Below are 22660 nucleotides of genomic sequence, written 5' to 3'. Positions count from 1 at the left end.
GTAGAAAGATTCTTGATGGAAAAGGGGGTGAAAGCTCATCGGGGGTAGGAGTAACATGGAGCTGAGGCTACAATTAGGTCAGCCATAATTTTGTTAAATAGCGCAGCAAGCTGGAGGGGCGGAATGGCTGACACCTGCTCTTTATTTGTAGGCTAGTTTGTTTGGAAAATGTAAGGCCACATTGAGAGACTTTCCTCATGTCCGAAATAGGTCATTTCCTTTGTGGCTTGAGTAAAACTGCAGGAGGAGCAGAAGGAAAGAGATTGAAATTACCCGACATGGACAACTCAGTTAGTTGAGTATGATTCATGCATCGTTACACCAGGATTGAAACTCAGCTCCAAAGTAAACAGATCATGTTCTAAACCAGCACTCATTCTTCACATAATACTGTCCTGTTTGAATAGTCAGCAGTAAGAGCTATGATTATGATAGAAACACAGAGCTGATTTAGGAAACAAGACAATTTGATGTTATGTCAGAAGTGCAGCTAACGTTACCATGGTCTATGAATATTTATTGTCCATGGATGCCAACAGCTAAAGCTCCAAGATCCTTTTGTTCTACTGGTAAAAACATAAAAATATTTGCGGTGTTGACCATCTGAATTCACTTACCAAGCAAACAGATTAGCCTGGGGATGAAAGTCCAGCGCTGTCAGTCCTTTCACAGTCTGAATTACATTCACCGACTCCGGCATCCGTGGGTCGAAGAATCGCACGTCTCCATTTACACTTAATAATTGAACAGAGAAGAGCACATTTAGTTGGCAGAAATGACTTGGGGTAAGACTACACACAAGAAGCTAGAATGAATCATTTATTTGAGTGGATTGAGGATAGGTGCGAGCGCTGTTGCGGGGGCCAGCTAACCACACGCGCATGTTTTGGTCCTGTCCCAAATAGGTGGGTTTTTGGGTCTCCTTTTCCATCACCACCTCGGCAATTCTGAACATCGATTTGTACCCTGTCCCTTGGTAGCCATATTCGGGGTATCGGAGCTGCGGACGGGAGCAAATGTTCTTGCTTTCCTCTCGCTGATCGCTCGGAGGTGATTCCAGGATGTAGACTGGCAGCTCCGCCCAGTGCCTTCAGCTCAGCTAGGTGACTTAATGGAGTTTCTACTCCTGGAGAAGGTCAAATACACCTCAAGGAGGTCAACTGAAAGGTTCTAGCGGAGATGGCGACCGTTTACCGTCTACTTTCAAGAGTTGGTCACCGTTAGCTGCTGGGCGGGGGGATGCTTGTTCTTGCCGTGTTGAGGGGGGGGCCTTTGCTAACTGTTGGGGGATGTCCTTTTTATGGTAGGACGGATTATGTAATTTAGCTTTATGTTTTCTTTTACTGTTGTTCCTATTTTTGTACTTTATAAACTGAAAAAAGTTAATAAAAATATATTTTTAAAAAAGACTACTTGCAAGGAATGGTAAATATTACTGTTGATTTAAAGACAAATTTAGAATACCCAATTATTTTTTCCAATGAAGGGGCAATTTAGCGTGGCCAATCCACCTAACTTGCACATTTTTTCGGTTGTGGGGGTGAGACCCACGCAGACATGGGGAGAATGTGCAAACTCCACACGCCCAGTGACCCGGGACCAGGATTGAACCCGGGTCCTCAGCGCGGTGAGGCAGCAGTGCTAATCACTGCGTCACCGTGCCGCCCATTACTGTTGATGAAGTATAACTAGAACACACAAGATTTCACTAATTATAACACTCAATAATTGGTTTATAAATGAGCTTCTTCTATGATAGGGCATTGTTGTGAAAAACTGTGCAGAAGTAAATTAAAAAAAATAAAGATCTCACCTTCCTGACGAATATGTCAATTAGACAGAAAAACAGAGGATATCTTTAATCACCAGCCTCGTGTCAAACTGAATAATCCACACTATGTTGCAGGGCCAAAACCTATTATAATGTAATTCTATACACAAATGTACCGTAACAGTTCAAGTAGCTAATTCAACTCTAAATAAACAATATAGCAATGCCAATTTTTTATTACCTCACAGTGATGATATTGCCTTCAGGTGTTTTCTGAAGGTAGGTTTTCACCACCCACGCAGCATGTTCCCTGTAGGTCATTACACGACTGTAAAATAAAAACCACGTTAACAACTAGAGTGGAACTGCACCTTACAGCAAACAATAGAGCGTTAGGAGGCTGTGGCTTAGGGGTATTGTTGCTGGCCTAATAATCCAGAGACCCAGGTTAATGGTCCGGGGGCTATGGTTCAAAACGCCCCAAGGCAGGTGGTGAATTATGAATTCAATAAAAATCTGGAATTAAAAATCTAATGATTGCCACGCAACCATTATCGATTGTCGTAAAAACCCACCGGGTTCACGAAGCCCTTTAGGGAAGGTAATCTGTCGTCCTTACCTGGTCTGGCCTACATGTGACCCTCAGATCCACAGCAATGTGGTTGATTCTTAAATGCCCTCAGGGATGGGCAATAAATACTGGCCCAGCCAGCGAGGCCCATCTCATGAACGAATTTTTAAAAAATGGCATTAAAATATTGTACTCAACAAGGGTGGAAACACCCTTAATGACTGTGACACCTTTCACTTCCAGCACCCAGTGTTAACATCAATTATTCTCAAGTCAGGTGACACACGACTTAGATGCAGGATCATAAACTCTCATCTCATATTCCCAAGATGCACCTAAACCAACCACATTTAGGGGCAGCACGGTAGCATTGTGGATAGCACAATTGCTTCACAGCTCCAGGGTCCCAGGTTCGATTCCGGCTTGGGTCACTGTCTTTGCGGAGTCTGCACGTCCTCCCCGTGTGTGCGTGGGTTTCCCCCGGGTGCTCCGGTTTCCTCCCACAGTCCAAAGATGTGCAGGTTAGGTGGATTGGCCATGATAAATTGCCCTTAATGTCCAAAATTGCCCTTAGTGTTGGGTGGGGTTGCTGGGTTATGGGGATAGGGTGTGGAGGTGTTAACCTTGGCTAGGGTGCTCTTCTCCAAGAGCCGGTGCAGACTCGATGGGCCGAATGGCCTCCTTCTGCACTGTAAATTCTATGATACTATGTGACTTTGAGATCCATGATGATATTTCCATCTTCATTCCTTAAAAAAAATGTTTCCCCCCAATTAAATGGCAATTTAGCGTGGCTAATCCACCTACCCTACACATCTTTTGGGTTGTGGGGATGAGACCCACTTCCATCTTCATTCCTGTAGCGTGCCAGAGAAATTAAGAATTCAACGCTGCGTTGTGGAATAGTCTCGAAAGGGAATGGGAATTAAATTCCAGGTAAATCAATTCAATTTACAGCTCCTACAAACGCCAAAGAAGGGGGTCATTGTTCCTGTGCTGTTTTCTAATCTGGATCAGAACGAGAGGACGTTGCTACAACCCACAAGACCAATCAGCTATATGAAAATTTAGAAATTCAAATAACTGTCAGTCAATTTCTAGAGTGTTAAAAATGATTGCCATCTGCAACAGCTGGCTTTTGAGACAATAAGGACGCATGGGGCAGCACGGTAGCACACGTGGCTAGCACTGTGGCTTGACAGCGCCAGGGTCCCAGGTTCAATTCCCTGCTGGGTCACTGTCTGTGTGGAGTCTGCACGTTCTCCCAGTGTCTGCGTGGGTTTCCTCCAGGTGCTCCGGTTTCCTCCCACAGTCCAAAGACGTGCAGGTTAGGTGGATTGGCCATGCTAAATTGCCCTTAGTATCCAAAAAGGTTAGGAGAGGTTATTGGGATAGGATGGAAGTGAGGGTTTAAGTGGGCCGGTTCAGACTCGATGGGCCGAGTGGCCTCCTTCTGCACTGTATGTTCTATGTGTCACTGCCATAACCCCAGCCCCGATTCAGTGCTGGCGCTCTGGCCTTTATGAGCCCACAGACACAACACAGAATATAGACTGGCCAGTACAGTACTGAAGGAATGTGCATGGTCACTGCTGGTGGCTTTTGGGTAGGTTGTTGAACTGAGGATCCATCTGCCAATGTGGATGGTTTGAAATGATGCCATGATGCTGTTTAAAGAGGAGCAGTGGAATTTTGCCAGTGTCCCACATCACCGGAACAGATTGATCGCTCACTAATCTCGCCCTGGCTGTCCTTGTTTGTTTGCACAATGACAGTCATCATTCTTCAGGTAATAAGTTGGGCATGAAGTGTTCTGTGACTCCCTGATGATGTAAAAAAGTTTTGACATCCCGAGAACTATGATCTACCTATTTGTTTAAACACGTGTTGCTTATCTTACGATGCAACTTGTTCGTGTAGAGCTGTATGGAGCCGAATTAGTTGAATCACTGCCTCAATTACAATCTATGGGCCTTCAATTATATTTTGGCCATACAGCTGGGTTCAGTAACTTCTTGTAAAGCTAATTGCGTTTCCCCCCCCACCCTCTCATTTTGAAGTAAACTCCTGAAATTATATTAAATACGATTTATCCAGCAGAACCAACATGAATAATGTACAGGCTGTATGAAAATAATGTTAAAATAAGGCACGCAGGCGGAATTACAGAAGATTGAAAACTCATATCTAGTTCTGAATGGTTAATAGAAACTATACTTCGAATGACACTGAATCTAAAACACAATAAAGGTCTTCCAATCAAATAAATTCTCCCACAGCAACCATCTTTCCCTTGTGTGGCCAAACCCTAATAGAATTGGCTCAATTTATCAAATATAACTTGATAATTCTCAGATCAAATCAGCAACAGAATGAATCGATGTTCTTTAAATTATCATAAAAGTTAAACAAACAGGAAAACAATATTAGTTTCTGAAATCATGAGGTAATATATCACAGAGATAAAGCTGATTATTGCCATGCTTATACTGCAATGTAAACTTCTAAATTCCATGTGCCGGCCGCTAAAAAACAAGACAAATAAAGTGGAGTGGGCCCCACAGTAGCGAGCAACATACAAAGAAAGGGTTAGAGAGAGACACGCATTTACTATGAACGATGTGCTTATTTGGCACTGCACGTTCTCCACTGGTCTATACCAGTCTCCCGTGGTGCTTAATCAGTAATGGCAAGAAAACGTGGCTTCTTTAATCTCCTTTTTAATACTATGCAGTGATCAAAAGCAATGTTGCCTCCAGGAACAATGGCTGTGCTAGTGTTTCAGTGGCAATACTGCCAGTCAAATTTCAAACGCTTAGGTTTGCTGCACAATGCGGCTGGATGATTTAAAACACAAAGGAACTGAAACCTACCATTCATTGGGAGCCATTCTCCTATCGTAGATACGAACCGAGCCATCACCAAGGCCACCCACGATTAGGGAACGATTAGAATCACAGGAAAGACTTGTCACACAACTGTCTGCCCCAGTCGGAATATCCTACAAAACAAATTTTTTAAATGTTGACCTAAAGAAATGGACAATGCTGACACCCAATAGAAGATAGAAAAAGACTTCTATTTCTATGCACCCTTTCAGATTCCCAGGAAATGCCACAGGTGATGAAGAACGTTTAAGTGTGGTCACTGTTATTCGAAAATTAAAAGTGGCTGACAATTTGTGCACAACCAGGTTCCACAAATAGTGGATGGGAGGAATGATCAGTTTTAAAAAAATTATTTTTTTCCTTTATAATTTTCCAATTCTTTTTTTTCCCCAATTAAGGGGCAATTTAGCGTGGCCAATCAACCTGCACTGCACATCTTTTTGGGTTGTGGGGGCGAGACCTGCACAGGCACGAGGAGAATGTAAAAACTCCACACAGGCAAGGATCCGGGGCTCGGATGGAAGTCGGGTCCTCAGTGGCGTGAGGCAGCAACGCTAACCACTTCAGCCCTAGATAAATGATCAGTTAATCCTAACACACAGCGCCATAGAAATGATCCAGCAAAGGAGGCCATTCGGTCCATCTTGTCCATGCTAACCCAATGACACCCAGGTGCCCTTTGTATACCCCATGTCACCCCTCAGCCTTTTCTGTTCCAAGGAAAACAATCCCAACCTCGCCAATCTCTCCTCGATGCTACAATTCTCCAGCTGTGGCAACATTCTAGCAAATCATCTCTGCACTCTCTCCAGAGCAATTACATCCTTCCTGTAATGTGACGACCAGAACTGCACACAATACTCCAATTGTGGCCTCACCAGTGTTTTATACAATTCCATCATTAGATCCCAACTTTCGTATTCTATACCTCTGGTCAATGAAGGAGAGCATTCCCTATGCCTTCTTTACAACCTTATCTACCTGCACTGCTACCTTTACGGACCTGTGCACTTGCACGCCAAAATCTCTCACTTCATCTACCTCTTTCAGTACATTCCCGATTATTGTACCAGCCTTCCCGAACAGACGCCGGAATGTGGCGACTAGGGGCTTTTCAAAGTAACTTCATTTGAAGCCTACTTGTGACAATAAGCGATTTTCATTTCATTTCATATTCCCTTTTATTGTTTGATCTCCTAAATGCATTCCCTCACACTTTTCAGAGTTGAACTCCATCTGCCACATTCCTGTCCATTCCACCAACCCATCTGTATCATTTTGGAGCTTACAGCTGTTCTCTACACTGCACGGTCAATTTTTGTGTCGTCTGCAAATTTCTCAATCGGCGACTTCCGGTGACGGCGGGCGGGAGGCGGCCGCACAATGGAGGGCTCCCGTTCGGGAACGGCATTTTCGGGGCTTTAAGCCCGGTCCCAGGGTCCACGGAGGCGGCAGAAGCAGGGAGAAGGCACGGAGGAGGCACAGTGAAGACACAGGAGGAAAAAAACAAAGAAAAATGTCGAGGGTGAGCAAGGAAACGGCCGGAAAAAAAACAGCTGAAGGTCCGTCGGGGAGTGGAAAGGTCACCGTGGGGTCACCAAGGAAAATGGAGGCTGCAGCACCAGGGAAGGCCGCACTGCTTACGGCTGAAGAAATAACTAAGGTGATGGTTGCGGAATTTGAAAAGCAGTTGGCGCAGATTGCGAAATGCATGGAGACGGTGAGGAAGGAGATGAGGGAGGTTTTGAGTGTGCTGGTGGAGGAGGCGGTTTCCCCGGTGAGGACGGAGGTGGCGAGCGTAGTGGCGGAGGTGCGAGAGCAAGGGGAGGCGCTGAAGGAAGTGGAGGAGACGTTATTGCAGCACGGTGATCAACTTGCCTCGATGGGGAAAGAGATGCGGAAGGTGATGGATACTAACAAGGATCTGCGAGGAAAAATGGAAGACCTGGAAAACAGATCAAGGCGACAGAATTTGAGGATTGTGGGGCTGCCCAAAGGAGTTGACGGACCGAAGCCGACTGAGTATTTTGCCGCGATGTTGGCAAAACTATTGGGGGAGGGGGAGGATCCCTCCCGATATGAACTGGATCGGGCTCATCGGTCGTGGAGGCCTGCACCAAAGGCGAGTGAGCCGCCAAGGGCAGTGACTCTGTGCTTCCGTAGGTACAGTGTGAAGGAGAAGGTCCTGAGCTGGGCCAAGCAGAAGCGGGTGGTGCAGTGGGCTGGAGCTGGTATACGTGTATACCAGGACTTTACGGTGGAGCTGGCAAGGTGGCGGGCTGCCTTCAACCGGGTGAAGAGGGCACTGTACATTAGCAAGGTGCGGTGCAGCATTGTATATCCAGCGAAGCTGAGGGTGACTTACAAGCTCAGGGACTTTTATTTTGGAACGGAGGAAGCAGCGGAGGAGTCTGCGAAAGCAGAAGGACTGTGGCAGAACTGACAAACTGAGGAATGGCCATGTGCCGATGTAACCTCATGACTGTATTTTCTTCTTTTTTGTATCACTGCGCGCGGGTGTAGAGACTAAAGGAGCCAATGTGGTATATATTTGGACAAGGGAAGGTACGGGACTTTCACTCGAAATGAGGGTTCTTTGGGGTGTAGGTGGATATGCGGGGTTTGTGTGTTAAAAGGGGATCTTTGGGCTTTCCTAGGGCCGGGCAAGTGGGAAAGGGACCCGGGCGGGGGACTCCACGCTGGCCGGTTTAAGCCGGCCAGTGAACGGGAGTGAGGTGGGGGGAGGGGCTGCGGCCATCGGAGCCTGGCAGAACAGGGTCCGAGTTGTCATTTGTTTTGTAAACATGCGGGTTGAGGTTTGGGGGTTGGTGGGTAGATGGGATCGTTGTTATTATGGGGACTGACATATCTTGCTGATAATTGTTTATTGTTGATGGATGTAAATGTGGGAGAAAATGTGAAAAAGGAGAATTTAAAAAAATTCTCAATCAGCCCCCCCACGTTCAAGCCCAAATTATTAATATATAAAACAAACAGCTGAGGGTCCAAAAGCGAGTCCTGTAGAACACCAGTTGAACCAGTTTTCCATTTGCATGGGCAGCCATCGACTATTACCCTTTTGTTTTCATTTACTAAGCCAGCTTTGGGTCCAATTCGCCACATTATCCAGTATCCCATGGGCTTTACTTTTTTTTGATCAGTCTGCCGTGTGGGAACCTTGTCAAATGCCATATTCATGTAGACAACATCCACTGCAGTACCCTCATCGATCCTCTTTGTCATTTCCTCAAAGAATTTAATCACATTTCTAAGGCATGATCTTTCCTTAACAAAGCCATGCTGACTATCCCGGACTAGTCCATGCCTTTCTAAGCGACAGTTTATCCGATCTCGCAGGATTGATTCTAACAATTTCCTCACCACCGAAGGCTAACCGGCCTATAATTGTTTGGCATTTCTTTCATATCCTTCTTCAACAACGGAACCACGTTTCCATTCCTCCAGTCTTCCAACACTTGCCCTGTGTCTCATGAGAATTGAAAAATAATCCTCAGGGCATCTGCAATTTCCTCCCTGACCTCCTTCAGCATCCTATAAAACAATCCATCCGGCCTCGGCACCATCCCTTTCCCTTGTGTTACGGAGACAAAAAAATTATTTAAAACTCTTCCCATAGCCTCATCTTCACACAAGTTCCTGTCTTCATCTTTGACAGGTCCCACCTTTTCCTTAACCATCCTTTTGCTCTTTATATACCGGCAAAACATGTTAGGGTTTCCTTAATCTTGCTCACTAATATTTTCTCATGCCCTCTCTTTGATTTCCTTCTTTTTTTATTACTTAATCCCTGTACTTTCTATACTCCTCAAGGCTATCTGCAGTGTTGGAGCTTTTTTGACCATCTTTCTTTTCCTGTTAAATCTTCTGCTGTATTTTTCTAGTCAACCGTGGGGGTCCAGATTTGGCAATACCGCTGCTAATTTTGGAGAGGACATGTCTGCCTTTTACCCCAAGGATCTCACTTATTAGTGCTTCCCACTGGTTTACCACTAACTTGCCCTTTAACAGCCTCGTTCAGTCTACCTCAACAAATTTGTCTTCCCCCAACTTAAAACCTTTGCTCCTGATTTATCTCTGTACTTTCTATAATAATCCTAAATCTAACTGAATTGTGGTCATTATCCCTGATATGGTTGCTCAATGTCACTTCATCCACTTTCATTTCCCAAGACTAAATGCAGAATTGCATCTCCTCTCATTGGGCTTGCCACCTATTGTTTGACACAGTATATGAATGTTTCACCCTCTGTAACCCTTATATTGTTTGGAACCCAGTAGATATGGGGGTAGTTAAAGTCTCCAACTATTATTGCCCTCTTATTCCGACAGGCAGAAATTTGTCTGCTTATATATTTTTCTATCTCCCTCTCATTATTTGGGCTTATGTAGTATACTCCTACTAATGTGACGGCCCCTATTTTTATTTGTAAGCTTAACCTACGAAGCCTCATTGTTTTTAAGAAAAATGTTTCTTAAAGATTTTTATATTAATGAAAACAGTGAAACAAAAATACATAGAAGAGAAAAACAAAAAAGCAAAAGCACACAGTGGCTGCCATCTTAGATTGAACCTCTCCACCGACCCCCTGATGGTGAACTTGACCTTCTCGAAATGCAGAAATGACATGAGGTGACCCAGCCAAGCAGAGTCACTAGGTGGAGTAGGATATCTCCACCCAAGCAGAATTCGCCTCCAGGTTATCAACAAGGCAAAGGCAAGGACATCCGCCTTCACCCCCGACTGAAGCACCGGCAAACCGGACACGCCAAATATGGCCACCAATGGACGTGGATCCAAATCGACTCAGAGTACCTCTGATATGGTGTTAAAGAAAGAAGCCCAGAAGCCTATCAGCTTGGGGCAGGACCAGAATTACGGTTGGCCAGTCCACGAGAGCAGCGCTCACACTTACCCTCAACCCCAGGGAAAATCCCGTTCATCCCAGCCCTGGTCAAGTGCATCCTATGCAAAACCTTTAATTGAATCAGACTTAGCCGAGTATACGAAGGGATGGAGTTGACCCTCAAGACTTAAATGGTCGAGTCCAAACCAGGAAGAGGTGATTATTGCAAATGGGGGTGAGCGAAGACCGGGAAAGGAGCTTGATACACTGCTCCAAATTCTCAGTGTGGAGACCGCCACTGGATTCGAGGAAAATCTGACAGAGAAAAAAGGCAACAGTGCCGTAACTATTGCACGAAGACTATAAGTAGTGCAGGATCTCTCTTCCATTTGTCCCCATATGGAGCCAGGATCGTTAAACCACAACAACATCTTCTGAATATTGGCTGCCCAATAGTAAAACAAAAAATTGGGAAGGGCCAAATGCCCTGACGATCTGTTTCTTTGCAGCAGAACCTCATGGATTCTGGGAGGGAGACTTATCCGCCCAAATAAAGGAAGACATCAAATTATTAACCTTAACAAAAAAGAATTTGGGGAGAAAAATGGGGACACCAAATGAAATAAAAATCTCGGAAGCACCTTCATTTTAATAGTCTGAACCCTACCTGCCAAGGATGGGGAGAGGTTGTCCCACATCTGCAAGTCTGTTTTAATACTGCCAACCAGAGCAATGTAGTTAATTTACGAAAAGGCCCAGTTGTGGCCACATAGACCCACAGATAATGAAAGTTAGTCTTGCATGGCAAAAAGGTAACATCCCCAGTTGGGCTCTCCCCCCAGGGGGGGTTGTCTAAGTTCAACTTGTACCTAGGAAAAGGAGCCAAAAATGCTGAGCAACTTCATTATGTCGTCCATGAAGTAGGTCATCCATGTAAAGGGACACCCGAGGCTCCACCCCTTCTGCCTCCACTTAACAGAGGACCTCAGGGCAATAGCGAGCGGTTCTATTGCCAAAACATACAAGAACCGGGACAATGGACAGCCCTGCCACGTGCCCCCATTAAAATGAAAATAACCGGAGTTCAGGAATTTGTACGACCACTTGCAGTGGGGGCCTTCAACAGTAGCGGAATCAGAGAAATTAATTTGTGTCCAAAGCCAAACCTCCCAAGTGTCCCAAATAAATACCGCCACTCCACTCTCTATCGAAACACCTTTTCGACATCCAGAGAAAACAAATAATCTCCAGTTCAGGCACCGAGGAGGGGGAAAGGACAACATTTAACAGACGATGTATATTGGCCGACGATTGTCGACCTTTCACGAAGCTCGTCTGATCCTCAAGAGATCATACTTGGTAGGCAAGGCTCCAAATCAAGTGTCAACAGTTTAGCCAGTAGCTTGACTACCACGTTCAACAGTGAGATATGACAGGATGGTACGATCCACACTTTTGGGTCTTTGTCCTTCTTAAGAATCAAAGAGATAGAAGGCTGCATGAGGGTGGAGGGCAACGATCCCCGGGATAAGGAGACTTTGAACATGTCCAGAATTAAAGGCATAAGCTGCTCTGAGAACGTCTTCTAGAATTCAATCTGAATGCCACCTGGACTGGGGGCGTTGCCAGATTCCAACTCACTGCTCCTCTCCACCTCAACAGTTGGGATGGCTAGGCTATCAAAAAAGTCAGACATGATCAATCCATTTGGGGGGGGGGGGGGGGGGGGCGCCCTGTGAGAATAGTTACATGGAATGTGAGGGGTTTGTTGGAGGGAGGTTTTCAGTGTCATCGACCACTGGCTGTTCACCCTTCCTCTCCAGAATGGTAGTGCTGATCGAGGGAGGTGAAGGGAGGTTATCAGTCTCATCGACCACTGGCTGTTCACCCTCCCTCTGAAGAATGGTAGTGCTGGTTGAGGGAGGAATGTTGGCTCGGACCCTGCAGGTTAATTCAGAGTTGAATCCTATTCCTTTGTTTTTGTAAATCCCTTCTGTTCCAAGGGAAATCATGGCAATTGACTTTTGTCAGTTGATTAAAACTGATGACAAGTCACTTAATGAAGGAATAAGAAGAAAGTTGAATCCTTAATTGTGGAGAATCACCAAAAAATTATATTAAAAAGAACTGATGGTACTGAACTCGTTCGAGGAGTGTGGCCAGAATGTTCAAAAAGAATTATACACAGGGACACGGCATCTCAGAAGAACCTCAGAGCCAATGAACCTCTTTGGCATGTGCTCAGGTTGTGACAGGCAATATATAAATTCAAGAACTCACTTCCTTTTGTTCTGGACAAGGTTTGAACACATACGCAGAAGGTACAACTGATTAAGCCTTGAAAGGCTTTCAACACCTGCCTTAGTAATTATGTAACGTCCGCGGTTATCAAATTAACCATACTTCTGAATCCAAGTGAATTTGAAGCGTGGTCAAAAATATTGATCTACGCTGCATTATGAAAGAAATGGATCCTTTTATCAGTTACAATCACCCAAAGTTTGTACTTTCATTTCAGATTTTGGATACATGAATAAGACTTCAATTTCTTGCCTGCACTAGGTCCTGTTGTTCAGACAGGCATCAAATCATTTGCTTAAGGACACAACCAAAGCTTTTACAGACTCACCTTACAGGCAGCAAACATAAAATTCAGAAAGCACGGACATTGTTGTGGCGCATATAAAAAGTTACTTCAGCTGAAATATATCCGATAGTGATTTTCTCCCATCGAATGAGAGTGATGGGAACTAACAGAAGAATTTATCTTTGCTACCATCAGAATAAATCAATCGACAGTGAACCACATTTCACTCTGTTGTGAAATATATCATCTTTGAGCTGCTCCCTGTGGGCTAAACGTGGGCAGACTGGATTAGTTGAGTCTAGCTGTGAAAACAAAACCTCGGATAAAATTACTTCTTAGGCTACAGGAAGGTGGGCCATTCAAAATTTTACAATTCTGGTTCAAATAAAGATTGCAATGAACGAACAATTAAATAGGCTGAGGCAAACCCATTGACCGAAGCAGTTACCAAGATGTTACACACATTACCAGAAACAGAATACATGGGTTTCAGAGTTGAACTGACAAAAACGGTTACTGTGTGGTAATTATGTCGCCTTAAGTATATTATCCCGTTTTGCTGTGGTAGCAGGTGATGCTTGTTGTAGACATGCCTGACCCAGTGATCGTTGTTGTTTGGTGACGGAAAACCAATTGGCAAACATTGCCCAACTAAAATTTAGGATTGTGTTGCTTAAATCTCTAACCCTGCATGTCCAAAGGATTACATAACACTGCATTATGTATAAACGAGAGCAATAGTTTTCACATACCATGGCAGAATCATAGAATGGCTACATCGAGTCTGTGCTGGCTCTCCCTGCAAGAAAAACTTAGTGGGTCTCACTTCCCTGTCTTTCCCCCATATTCCTGAAAATGTTCTGTCTTGGCTGCTGCCTATTCAATTCAATACATGTCTCTCCCAATTGACACCGCCACCACTGGAATCTCAGGCAGTGCATTCCTGATCCTAACTACTTGCTGCGTTAAAAACATTCTTCCTCATGGTGTTGTTGGTTCTCTAATCAATCATCTTAAATCTGTGTCCTCTCATTCGTGACCTTTCAGCCAATAGGAACATTTCCCCCGATCTGCTCTGTTTCGACTCCGCCTGATTTTGAGTACCTCCATCAAATGCCCTCTCAACCTTCACTTTTCCAAGGAGAGCAACCCTATCTTCTTCATTCCACCCACGTAACTAAAGCCCCTCAGCCCAGAACAAATTGTCACAAATCTTTTCTGCATCACAAATCTTTTCTGCACCATCTATAAAGCCTTTACATTCTTCCTCATTGTGCGGTGTTCAGAATTGGACACAATACTTGATGCCAAACTGGTGTTATAAAGGTCATCAGCTGCAGAACCATAGAAAGAGCTGAAGGTGCTTCCATCTGGCAGGAACTGATAGGACAGTACAGCAAACTGCTCCATTGCTTTGATTAATTCAACTCCAAACAGGGCACCAATTATAACATTAAATCACGTTCAAACAGGTCAGCAACTGAAAACTATTGTGGCTTTAAATCATTTTTCTCTCTGCTTGCCAAGGCATTCGCTGTTAGAATGAGGGACGTGCAGACTACGGACATGATCTATTGCCAGAGGTTTACGAGTAAAGCAATGCATCAATATACTACTAGACCACAGGATATTTTTCAGAAGCTTCAAGGTAAGCAACAGGAACCTGTATCTTTGGAATCAAAAGTGCTTCAAGACCAGAAGTGAAACCAATATATTCAATGGGAACACTGCTCGAAAGGGAGGAATAACAAAGCTGATAAATCAGGACAATCGCAAGCAAGTTAAATATTTTTGCGAGTCAGGAAATCAGAAACCTTTTTTTTTAATAAACGTTTTATTGAGGTATTTCTTCAGCATTTCAACAGCAACAAATTCAACAATATACATAACAAGAAAAATATAAACATAGTGCAAATTCCACCTCCTTCTCCCACAGGTCTTGCCATTATTTACCCGCTAACCTAACCCCCCCCCTTTCTGCTGACGAATAGTTCTCTGCAAGGAAGTCGACGAATGGTTGCCACCTCCGGGCAAACCCCAGCAGGGACCCTCTCATGGCGAACTTAATTTTCTCCAGGCAGAGGAAGCCAGCCATGTCTGAAAGCCAGGTCTTCGATTTCGGGGGCTTTGAGTCCCTCCATGCCAGCTATATACTACTCCGGGCTACCAGGGAAGCAAAGGCCAGAACATCCGTCTCTGTGTCCTCCTGGATTCCCAGGTCCTGCGATACCCCAAAAATCGCCACCTCCGGACTCATTGCCACCCTCATACTTAATACTGTGGACATGGCGTCAGCAAACCCCTGTCAAAATCCCCTCAGTTTTGGGCATTCCCAGAACATATGGACGTGATTCACTGGCCACCCCGCGCATTTCGCACAAAAGTCCTCCACCCCAAAGAATCTGCTCATCCGGGCCACTGTCATGTGAGCCCGGTGAACAACCTTAAATTGGATGAGGCGGAGCCTGGCACATGTCGCGGTAGCATTGACCCTTCCAAACGTGTCTGCCCAGAGGCCCTCCTCTATCTCTCCCCCCAGCTCCTCCTCCCACTTTCACTTCAGCTCCTCGGTTTGCGTCTCCTCCGATCCCATAAGCTTTTATATATGTCCGAGACGCTCCCCCCTCCTATCCATCCTCTAGAGACCACTATATCCTGAATCCTCCTTAGCGGCTGGAGCGGGAAGGTTGGTACCTGCTTCCGCAAAAAGTCCCGTACCTGTAAATATCGGAATTCATTTCCCCCAGCCAATGCAAACTTCTCCTCCAGCGCCCTCATACTCGGGAAGCTACCTTTCAAGAACAAGTCCCCCATCCTTTCAATCCCCGCTCTCCACCAAATTCGGAACCCCCCCGTCCATTCTCCCCGGGGCAAACCGATGGTTGTCGCAGATTGGGGATCACACTGATGCCCCCTCTGCTCCCACATGTCTCCTCCACTGCCCGCAGACTCTCAGGGCTGCCACCACCATGGACTGGTGGAGTACCGCGCCGGCGGGAACGGCAGGGCCGGCGTCACCAATGCCCCCAAACTTGTGCCATTACAAGAAGCCGCCTCCATGCTCACCCACGCCGGCTCACTCCCCACCAGCCACTTCTTAACCATGGCTACATTAGCCGCCCAGTAGTAATTACTGAAATTCAGCAGCGCCAGCCCTCCATCCCCCCCCGACTCCGCTTGAGCATTGCCCTCTTCATCCGCAGGGGCTTGCTATTAGCTGTTTTAGTTACTGTGATATGAAGAGTCTAAAGTTCTTGTTCCTTTTCACCAAACACCATTTATTTAATTTCCACAGCCTCTGCACAAAACTCTGAACAACACACCATCTCTCAGAGGCCACCTGAAGCCCCTTTACATATCAGTGTCAATTAATGGATACTTAACATAAATGAGACAACTAATTGCAATGTCTCTTAACCCATTACTTAACAGTCTCCCCTTCCTTGGAGAAAAAAATAATTAGGTGAAAACAAAATTTCAAGAAACTCAAAAACACTTTTGTTACTTCCCCTCTGTCCAACATCTGCTTCAAACTTGCGATGTCTATCCGTAACCTCTTTTCATTGACACTTTTTGTAGAGTGCACATTTTCCCACAGGGATTTATTGTCAATGTGACAGTCAATAGGTATATTACCCAAATCCCCTAATCCCAAAATTTCTGTCAATATCATACTTATATAAAAGGCCATATCCACCGCCTGTACAAGGCTTAATGTCTCAGCAGCCAAAGTGCTTTTTACCACTCTCCTTATTTTCTTTGTTTCCCACACAAGTGGGCAACATTTACCATTGTTCCCTAAAAGGAAAATTATAAAACCTCCTGCGCTTGAAACCCCATCACATAAATTTGCGTAGGACGCATCACTATAAACTATGAGTTTCAAGTGCTTAAGGTCACCTAAAACCGGGAACTTCAAAACACACTCCTGCATTTTTAGTTTGGCCAACACTTTATTTGCTCTTATTATGTCTTCCACTTTGGCATCATTCATTTTTGTACTCAACTCCAAGACATCAAAACTCACATCCAGTCTAATCTGTCTACCTAACCAGTTCAGTTGCCCAATTAAACTTCGCAGTTGCTCTTTTTCTATCTTTGAAACCATTGCGTCTTTTTGTGAAACTCGGCCACGACTAATTGCTATTGGGATGATGTTTCCCAAATAAGATTGCTGACATAAAGTTGCCCCTAACTTAGTCTGTCCAATTTCCAGTCCAATATAGTTAAATGCACTGGAAGCCTGACTTCCAACCCTGAATTCATTCCTCAAACCAGAGATTACAATAGCTTCAAAATCACTAGTTCCACCCCACAAAAAATCATCGACATGCACCATAAAAATGCCAGAAAGATTTCCTTTATAGTGCCAGTAAAACATTGCAGGATCTGCTTTCTACTGGCAACAGCCTAACTTTAACAAAACTGACCTTACCGAAAAATACCAGACTCTAGATGCATCATTTAATCCATATACACATTTGTTCAACTTCCAGAGTACCCTTTCTGTGTTAGCTGCTTCTTTAGGAGGACGGAGAAAAATGTCTCTCTGGAGCTGATGCCCCTGCAAAAAGGCAGCTTTTATATCTATAGATTCGCATTCCCATGCCTTTGTGGCTAATAGAGCCATGAAGATCTTTAAAATAACCTTTCCTGCTGTCGGTGAATCTACCCTTAAATCCTGATCTTCTAAGTTTTCTTCAAATCCCCTTGCCATAAGCCTGGCCGTTGCCTTATAAGTTCCATCCGGAAGAACCTTTTCTGGGCAAATCCATCTGTGGGATAGAGCTCTTTGTCCCCTGTCTGGTACTTCCGTGTATACCCCAAATTCACTCCAACTATGCAATTCTTGCTGTTTTGCTTCTTTAATAACTTTTTCATCTAATTTATTTGAAGCCACCAAAATCTCACGTGCATGTGGGCTTCTGCTCCTATTAGTATTCGTAGTCTTACTCATGTTCCGAGATCTTGACAAACTACGTCCCCTCTCCCGCCTGGTATCTCGTTCTGTACTGCTACTGCTTGATCGTTCCCTTCTGCTGTGGGATGTCCTTTCAATAGTTCTCGACCTTTTCCTGCGGACCTGTGCACTATCTGATGCACTATTTGAACTGGCACTGCGTTTCTGTGCCCTCCATTTTTGAACTTGGTTTTCCCAATCCATTGTCTTGACTCCTTCCCCTGAATGCTGTACATTCAACCAATGTTTATACTTTCCAGTGGCCTTCCCTGCTCTACTAATAACAGTTGAATCCTTCCATTGACTTGACGCTTCAGGCAAGTATGTCACTTTTGTACCAACTTTTGGCAGTTGCCCTTTCAGAAAAATGGCCTGTTCTAGTTCACCAGAAGTGTTGTGTTCCTCCACAGAAACCCAGTCTATATCAGTTAATTGGTCCTCATAGTTCTGTAACACATGCGTACCAGATGACTCTGGTTCCTCGTCATGTCTGCCTAAATTTGAAAATTTGTAATCTGTGCCCATTATCCTTGATGAATGTACCCTAACAGTTTGATTACCATGTTGCAAAATAATTGTTTTGCCATCTATGCCTATGATCTTCCCTGGGCCTTTCCATTCATTAGAATTGGCTCTCTTATAGTATACCATGCCTCCTTGCTGAAATACGGCATCTGATGGCCGTACGTTATGTCTTAAAGCTCTGTGAATTCTTTCAGAGACTTCTACTTCCAAAAAAGCTTTTATACTGCTATGTAATGCATTTAAATGTTCAGCAAAACCAGAGCTAATTGTAGTCCCCTCCCAAGCTGGAGGCTGGTCATCCAAAATGGATGGAATTTTAGGATTTCTACCAAACACTAATTGATAAGGACTATAGCCCCCAACCATCTGCAATGAATTCTTTGCATGTACTGCCCATGCTAAAGCTGAATTTAGCCTGCAATTTGGTCGATCTGCCAAAATTTTCCAAAGCATGTCATCAATGACAGCATAATTTATTTCACAGACACCATTACTAAATGGGCTTTCTGCAGCCGTATTCATAACTCTGACATACATATTTTCACACATATCCCTAAACTCATCATTAGCAAATTCTCCCCCATTGTCCGTAAGGAATTTTGCCGGTGGACCCATTCCTGTCCCTATCCATCTTTCCACGATTTGATCCAGAATTACTCTCTTTTCTTTACTTCGTACAATCGTTGATTGACTAAATCTGGTTGCTAAATCTACAAAATAAATATATTATTTGCTTTATCCCAGATATTAAGGTCCATGGCCACAATGTTGTTAAAATCCCTGGCCAAAGGTAGGGTTACTATTGGCCGTGCTGGTGTCCTTCTGTACTTCCTACAAACTTCACAGCAGTCACTAACCTGTTCTATCAGTTTAGTATAGTTGTCATCCCTTACCCCTGCATCCTTTAATAAAATTTTCAGCCTTCGAGGAGACGGATGTGCAAATTGCCTATGCAGTTTTAATACAAGCTTTTTATCAGCTAACGTCCCATTTTCAACTGCCATTAACACATCCTTAACCACTCTACTTGAAATTATTTTTGTCAGTAATGGAATACAATAGTGTCCCGACTAAATTGTAAGTCCACCGTCTTTCCAAAAGCTGTTGCATTATCCTGTTCCATATCCAGTTTCATGTGTGTTTTCTTCATCGACGGTCTGCTCAGAAACAACGGTATCTCACTTGATACAACATCCGTGCTAATGAAATGATTCACTCCGGCAATATTGCAAGGGATCACCAATCTTTTCAGCGACTTCAGAGTATTATCATCCCCAAACCTGAAACTTGTGGAACTTTTAAATTCCTTAACCTTGTTACGATTTTCAGCATTCAAAGAGTCCAGGTAACATTCTAACCAGTCAATTCCACACACAGTAGATGTGCAGCCACTGTCCAATACAGTACAGTTGAAGGATTCTGCAACCAACACCCTCATTACCGGCGTAAAACTGCTTGTCAATTGGACAATGGCTTCTTTCTGGTCACTAACTTTTTCCTCTTCTGACTCTTCCGTGTCATGTGTCGTTTCAAACACTCCATCATAACGAGTTGGACAGTTGAAAGCATAATGGTATTGAGAGTCACATTGAAAACATTGATTTATCATGCCCCGTGCATTTCTGGGGTTCATCTGCCTATTGTAGGTTCTAACTGGGTTTCTGTCTTCATAATTTCCTTGTCTTGGTCTCCGTCTATAGTCTTGAGCCCTGTTCATAGTCATACGATTTTGCCATCCTGTTACTAGTGTATCTTCCATATTCTGCCTTATTGCAGGCTGACCTATTTGGGTCATCAGAGCCATCGGAATCGAATGTTTCCCCAGAAACCTTTGTAAAGCTTTAGTCATCTGTTCGAATAAGGTATCCTTATCAGTAAACTGAACTCCTGTCAAAACCAGGAGCCTATCCAAGTTGCTCACTCTAGCACAGTCAAGTAATTTAAAGGCCAACGCAGACTGTGGAAATTCCAGATTGTGTTTCTGCAGCCTTTTATATAGTCTGCCAAATTCCATTATATAGTCTTCCATGGAGATATCCTCTATTTTCCGGAACTTATCAAAATCCGACCATGCTTCATACGCACTTAACAAGTCATCTTTCTTATAAATCTTACCCATATAATGTAATAAAGTCTCCAGACCTTCTTCTGAGTCGAACTCTTCCAATTCCAGCTCAGAAAGCACTTTGTTTCAGATTTTACTGCCATATGGTAGAGAAAGAGCCAATGCCATACCTTGTTTTCTATTTCCCAAAGCAGTTACTTTAGTCCACATAACTACTGCACTTCTCCATTGGTCGCACGATTCCCTTTCAGAAAATAAGGGAGGATAGTCATATCCAGCCATCTTTATCCTCAGTTCAGCCATAAATCCCCTTTTTTTTTTCTCACTCACCCCTTGGTTTGATCTGGAAAAGTTGTATCTTTCAAACCTTCACATTTACACAGCAACCATCCTCTGCTACCAATTGTTAGCTGTTTTAGTTACTGTGATACAAAGAGTCTAAAGTTCTTGTTCCTTTTCACCAAACACCATTTATTTCACTTCCACAACCTCTGCACAAAGCTTTTAACAACACACCACCTCCCAGAGGCCACCTGAAGCCCCTTTACATATCAGTGTCAATTAATGGATATTTAACATAAATGAGACAACTAATTGCAATGTCTCTTAACCCATTACTTAACACTTGCCCCCCCCACACAACGCGCACGATAATCTTATTGATCCGCTTAAAAAAGGACCGCGGGATGAAGATAGGGAGGCACTGGAAAACAAATAGGAACCTCGGGAGGGCCGTAATTTTTACCGACTGCACCCTACCCGGCAGAGACAATGGGAGCGCATCCCATCTCCGGAAATCCTCCTTTGGAAATCAGAAACCTTGAATGTACCAAATTAACTTGCGTTTAGGAAACATCCTTCCTCACATATTATATACAGTTCCAAGCATTCCAACATGTAGCTCTGCTACCGAGTTTTTGTAATTTGAGACAAGGCATCTGTCTCAGAAAGTTAAAGTTTCAGAAGTTGAGCTTCTGTGTCATCAAACCTTATTGTTCTGCAATACATTTATCTGAAAATGTATTATTTTTTGACTTTCTATATCCTATATAGTTTAATGATAAATGCATCTTTTCTGCTACAGAATTCATAGTTGAAGGATTTCCCACAAGGTTATCGAAGCTGATGCATTCTGTTGATGTGGAGTAGGAGGTTCTCACAATAACTGGTAGAGATGCCTTTGTAGAGTATGTTTGTAGCATTTATACCAATCAGCAACAAAGGATACCCTAATTGGTCTGCAAATTGATCATCTTGAGCAGCAATGCAAGTTTCTAATAAAATGCTTTATGAAGATCCCTCTGTTGGGCATCCTGCTGCATTACTGATTGGACGGAGCATCTATCTCCTGGATTCTTAACAAACAGCGCATGAATTAAGGACTTCTCAGGAGCAGCAGAATATAATAAAGTAAGCTGTGATTACACATCTACATCAAAAGCAGCGCATGGGTGGTACTTCCTCACACCGTACCATCACCCAGTAGCTTAGAATTCAATATTATTAGGCTAAGCATGGTTTTTACCTGTACTTTTATCTCTCGGTCAGAGTCCCAGATGCGAATAATGCGAACATCTCCTGAAGTCATTAAAAGACCAGTCTCCTGCTCCCAGTCCACAACCATCCCAGCACCTGAAAAGAAAGCAGGTCCATCGCTGCATTAACAGTCTATGAAATTCAGACAACACCACAATACTTTATTTTGCGGCTTGCAACTACTAAGCAGAGTCAAGTTCTGGTGTTAACCAGAGGTTCTTTAAGTATGGTGTTCCTTAAATCTTGGACTGATATCTGAAACTTGGAAGCGCTTAATCTTTTAATAAAAATGTGACAGCCGCTTAATTAAAAATTTGATTTCTGCTTAAAATGTTTTAATAAAAATATATATTTTAGAACAAATCCAATTCTTCACTTTAAAAAAAAACATCATTCTCCTGGAACACCTGTATTGTGTGTAAAAGTTTCTGACATATGGCAAGGAAAGTGATCTACTACACAATTGAAACAACGGTACTGAAACATGCACTTCATGATTCAAGTTGTTATTTCGTTTACTGGGTTCATTGCATTTCCTTTCTTTAAAAATATGATGTGTACTATGCAGACAAATGAATACATGGATATTAATTCTGTTATTTTTTTCCCTCAGTTTCAATGGAAGGTCCAATCCATGTGTACAATTTCAAATGCTTTGAAAATGACAAGTTTTCCATTTTAGCACAAGTTCCCTCTGTTCCAGAACAAGAACATAGTGAACACAATTAACTCCTGGGGACCAATGACTATTAGATTCCAAATCAAAGTAAAATATTTTGTGAAATTGGCCAATGTGATATATGCATTTTAATCTGCTGCATTTTCGTAATTATTTTTGTTGGCTTTTCGCGAGGCAGATTTTGGGGAGTAAGTTATTTTCTTCTTCCTCCTC

The 22660-nt window shown here is 43.6% G+C and overlaps 1 protein-coding gene across 1 annotated transcript in view; it reads right to left on the bottom strand.

Annotated features, from left to right (window-relative positions):
- The window catches only part of rptor (regulatory associated protein of MTOR, complex 1), a 499967-nt gene that overhangs the window by 8448 nt on the left and 468859 nt on the right, over positions 1 to 22660 (bottom strand). The window contains exons 29-32 of the mRNA XM_072483619.1: positions 21758 to 21864; positions 5216 to 5343; positions 2013 to 2099; positions 618 to 734 (exon numbers count right to left, since the gene is read on the bottom strand). Coding sequence (XP_072339720.1) covers positions 618 to 734; positions 2013 to 2099; positions 5216 to 5343; positions 21758 to 21864 — 439 coding nt within the window. The remainder of the gene's footprint in view (positions 1 to 617; positions 735 to 2012; positions 2100 to 5215; positions 5344 to 21757; positions 21865 to 22660) is intronic.

This window comes from Scyliorhinus torazame, chromosome 18, assembly GCF_047496885.1.
Source record: "Scyliorhinus torazame isolate Kashiwa2021f chromosome 18, sScyTor2.1, whole genome shotgun sequence".
Classification (NCBI taxonomy): Eukaryota; Metazoa; Chordata; class Chondrichthyes; order Carcharhiniformes; family Scyliorhinidae; genus Scyliorhinus; species Scyliorhinus torazame.
The sequence above is the reverse complement of the archived record's forward strand: the minus strand, read 5'-3'. Positions and strand labels throughout refer to the sequence as shown.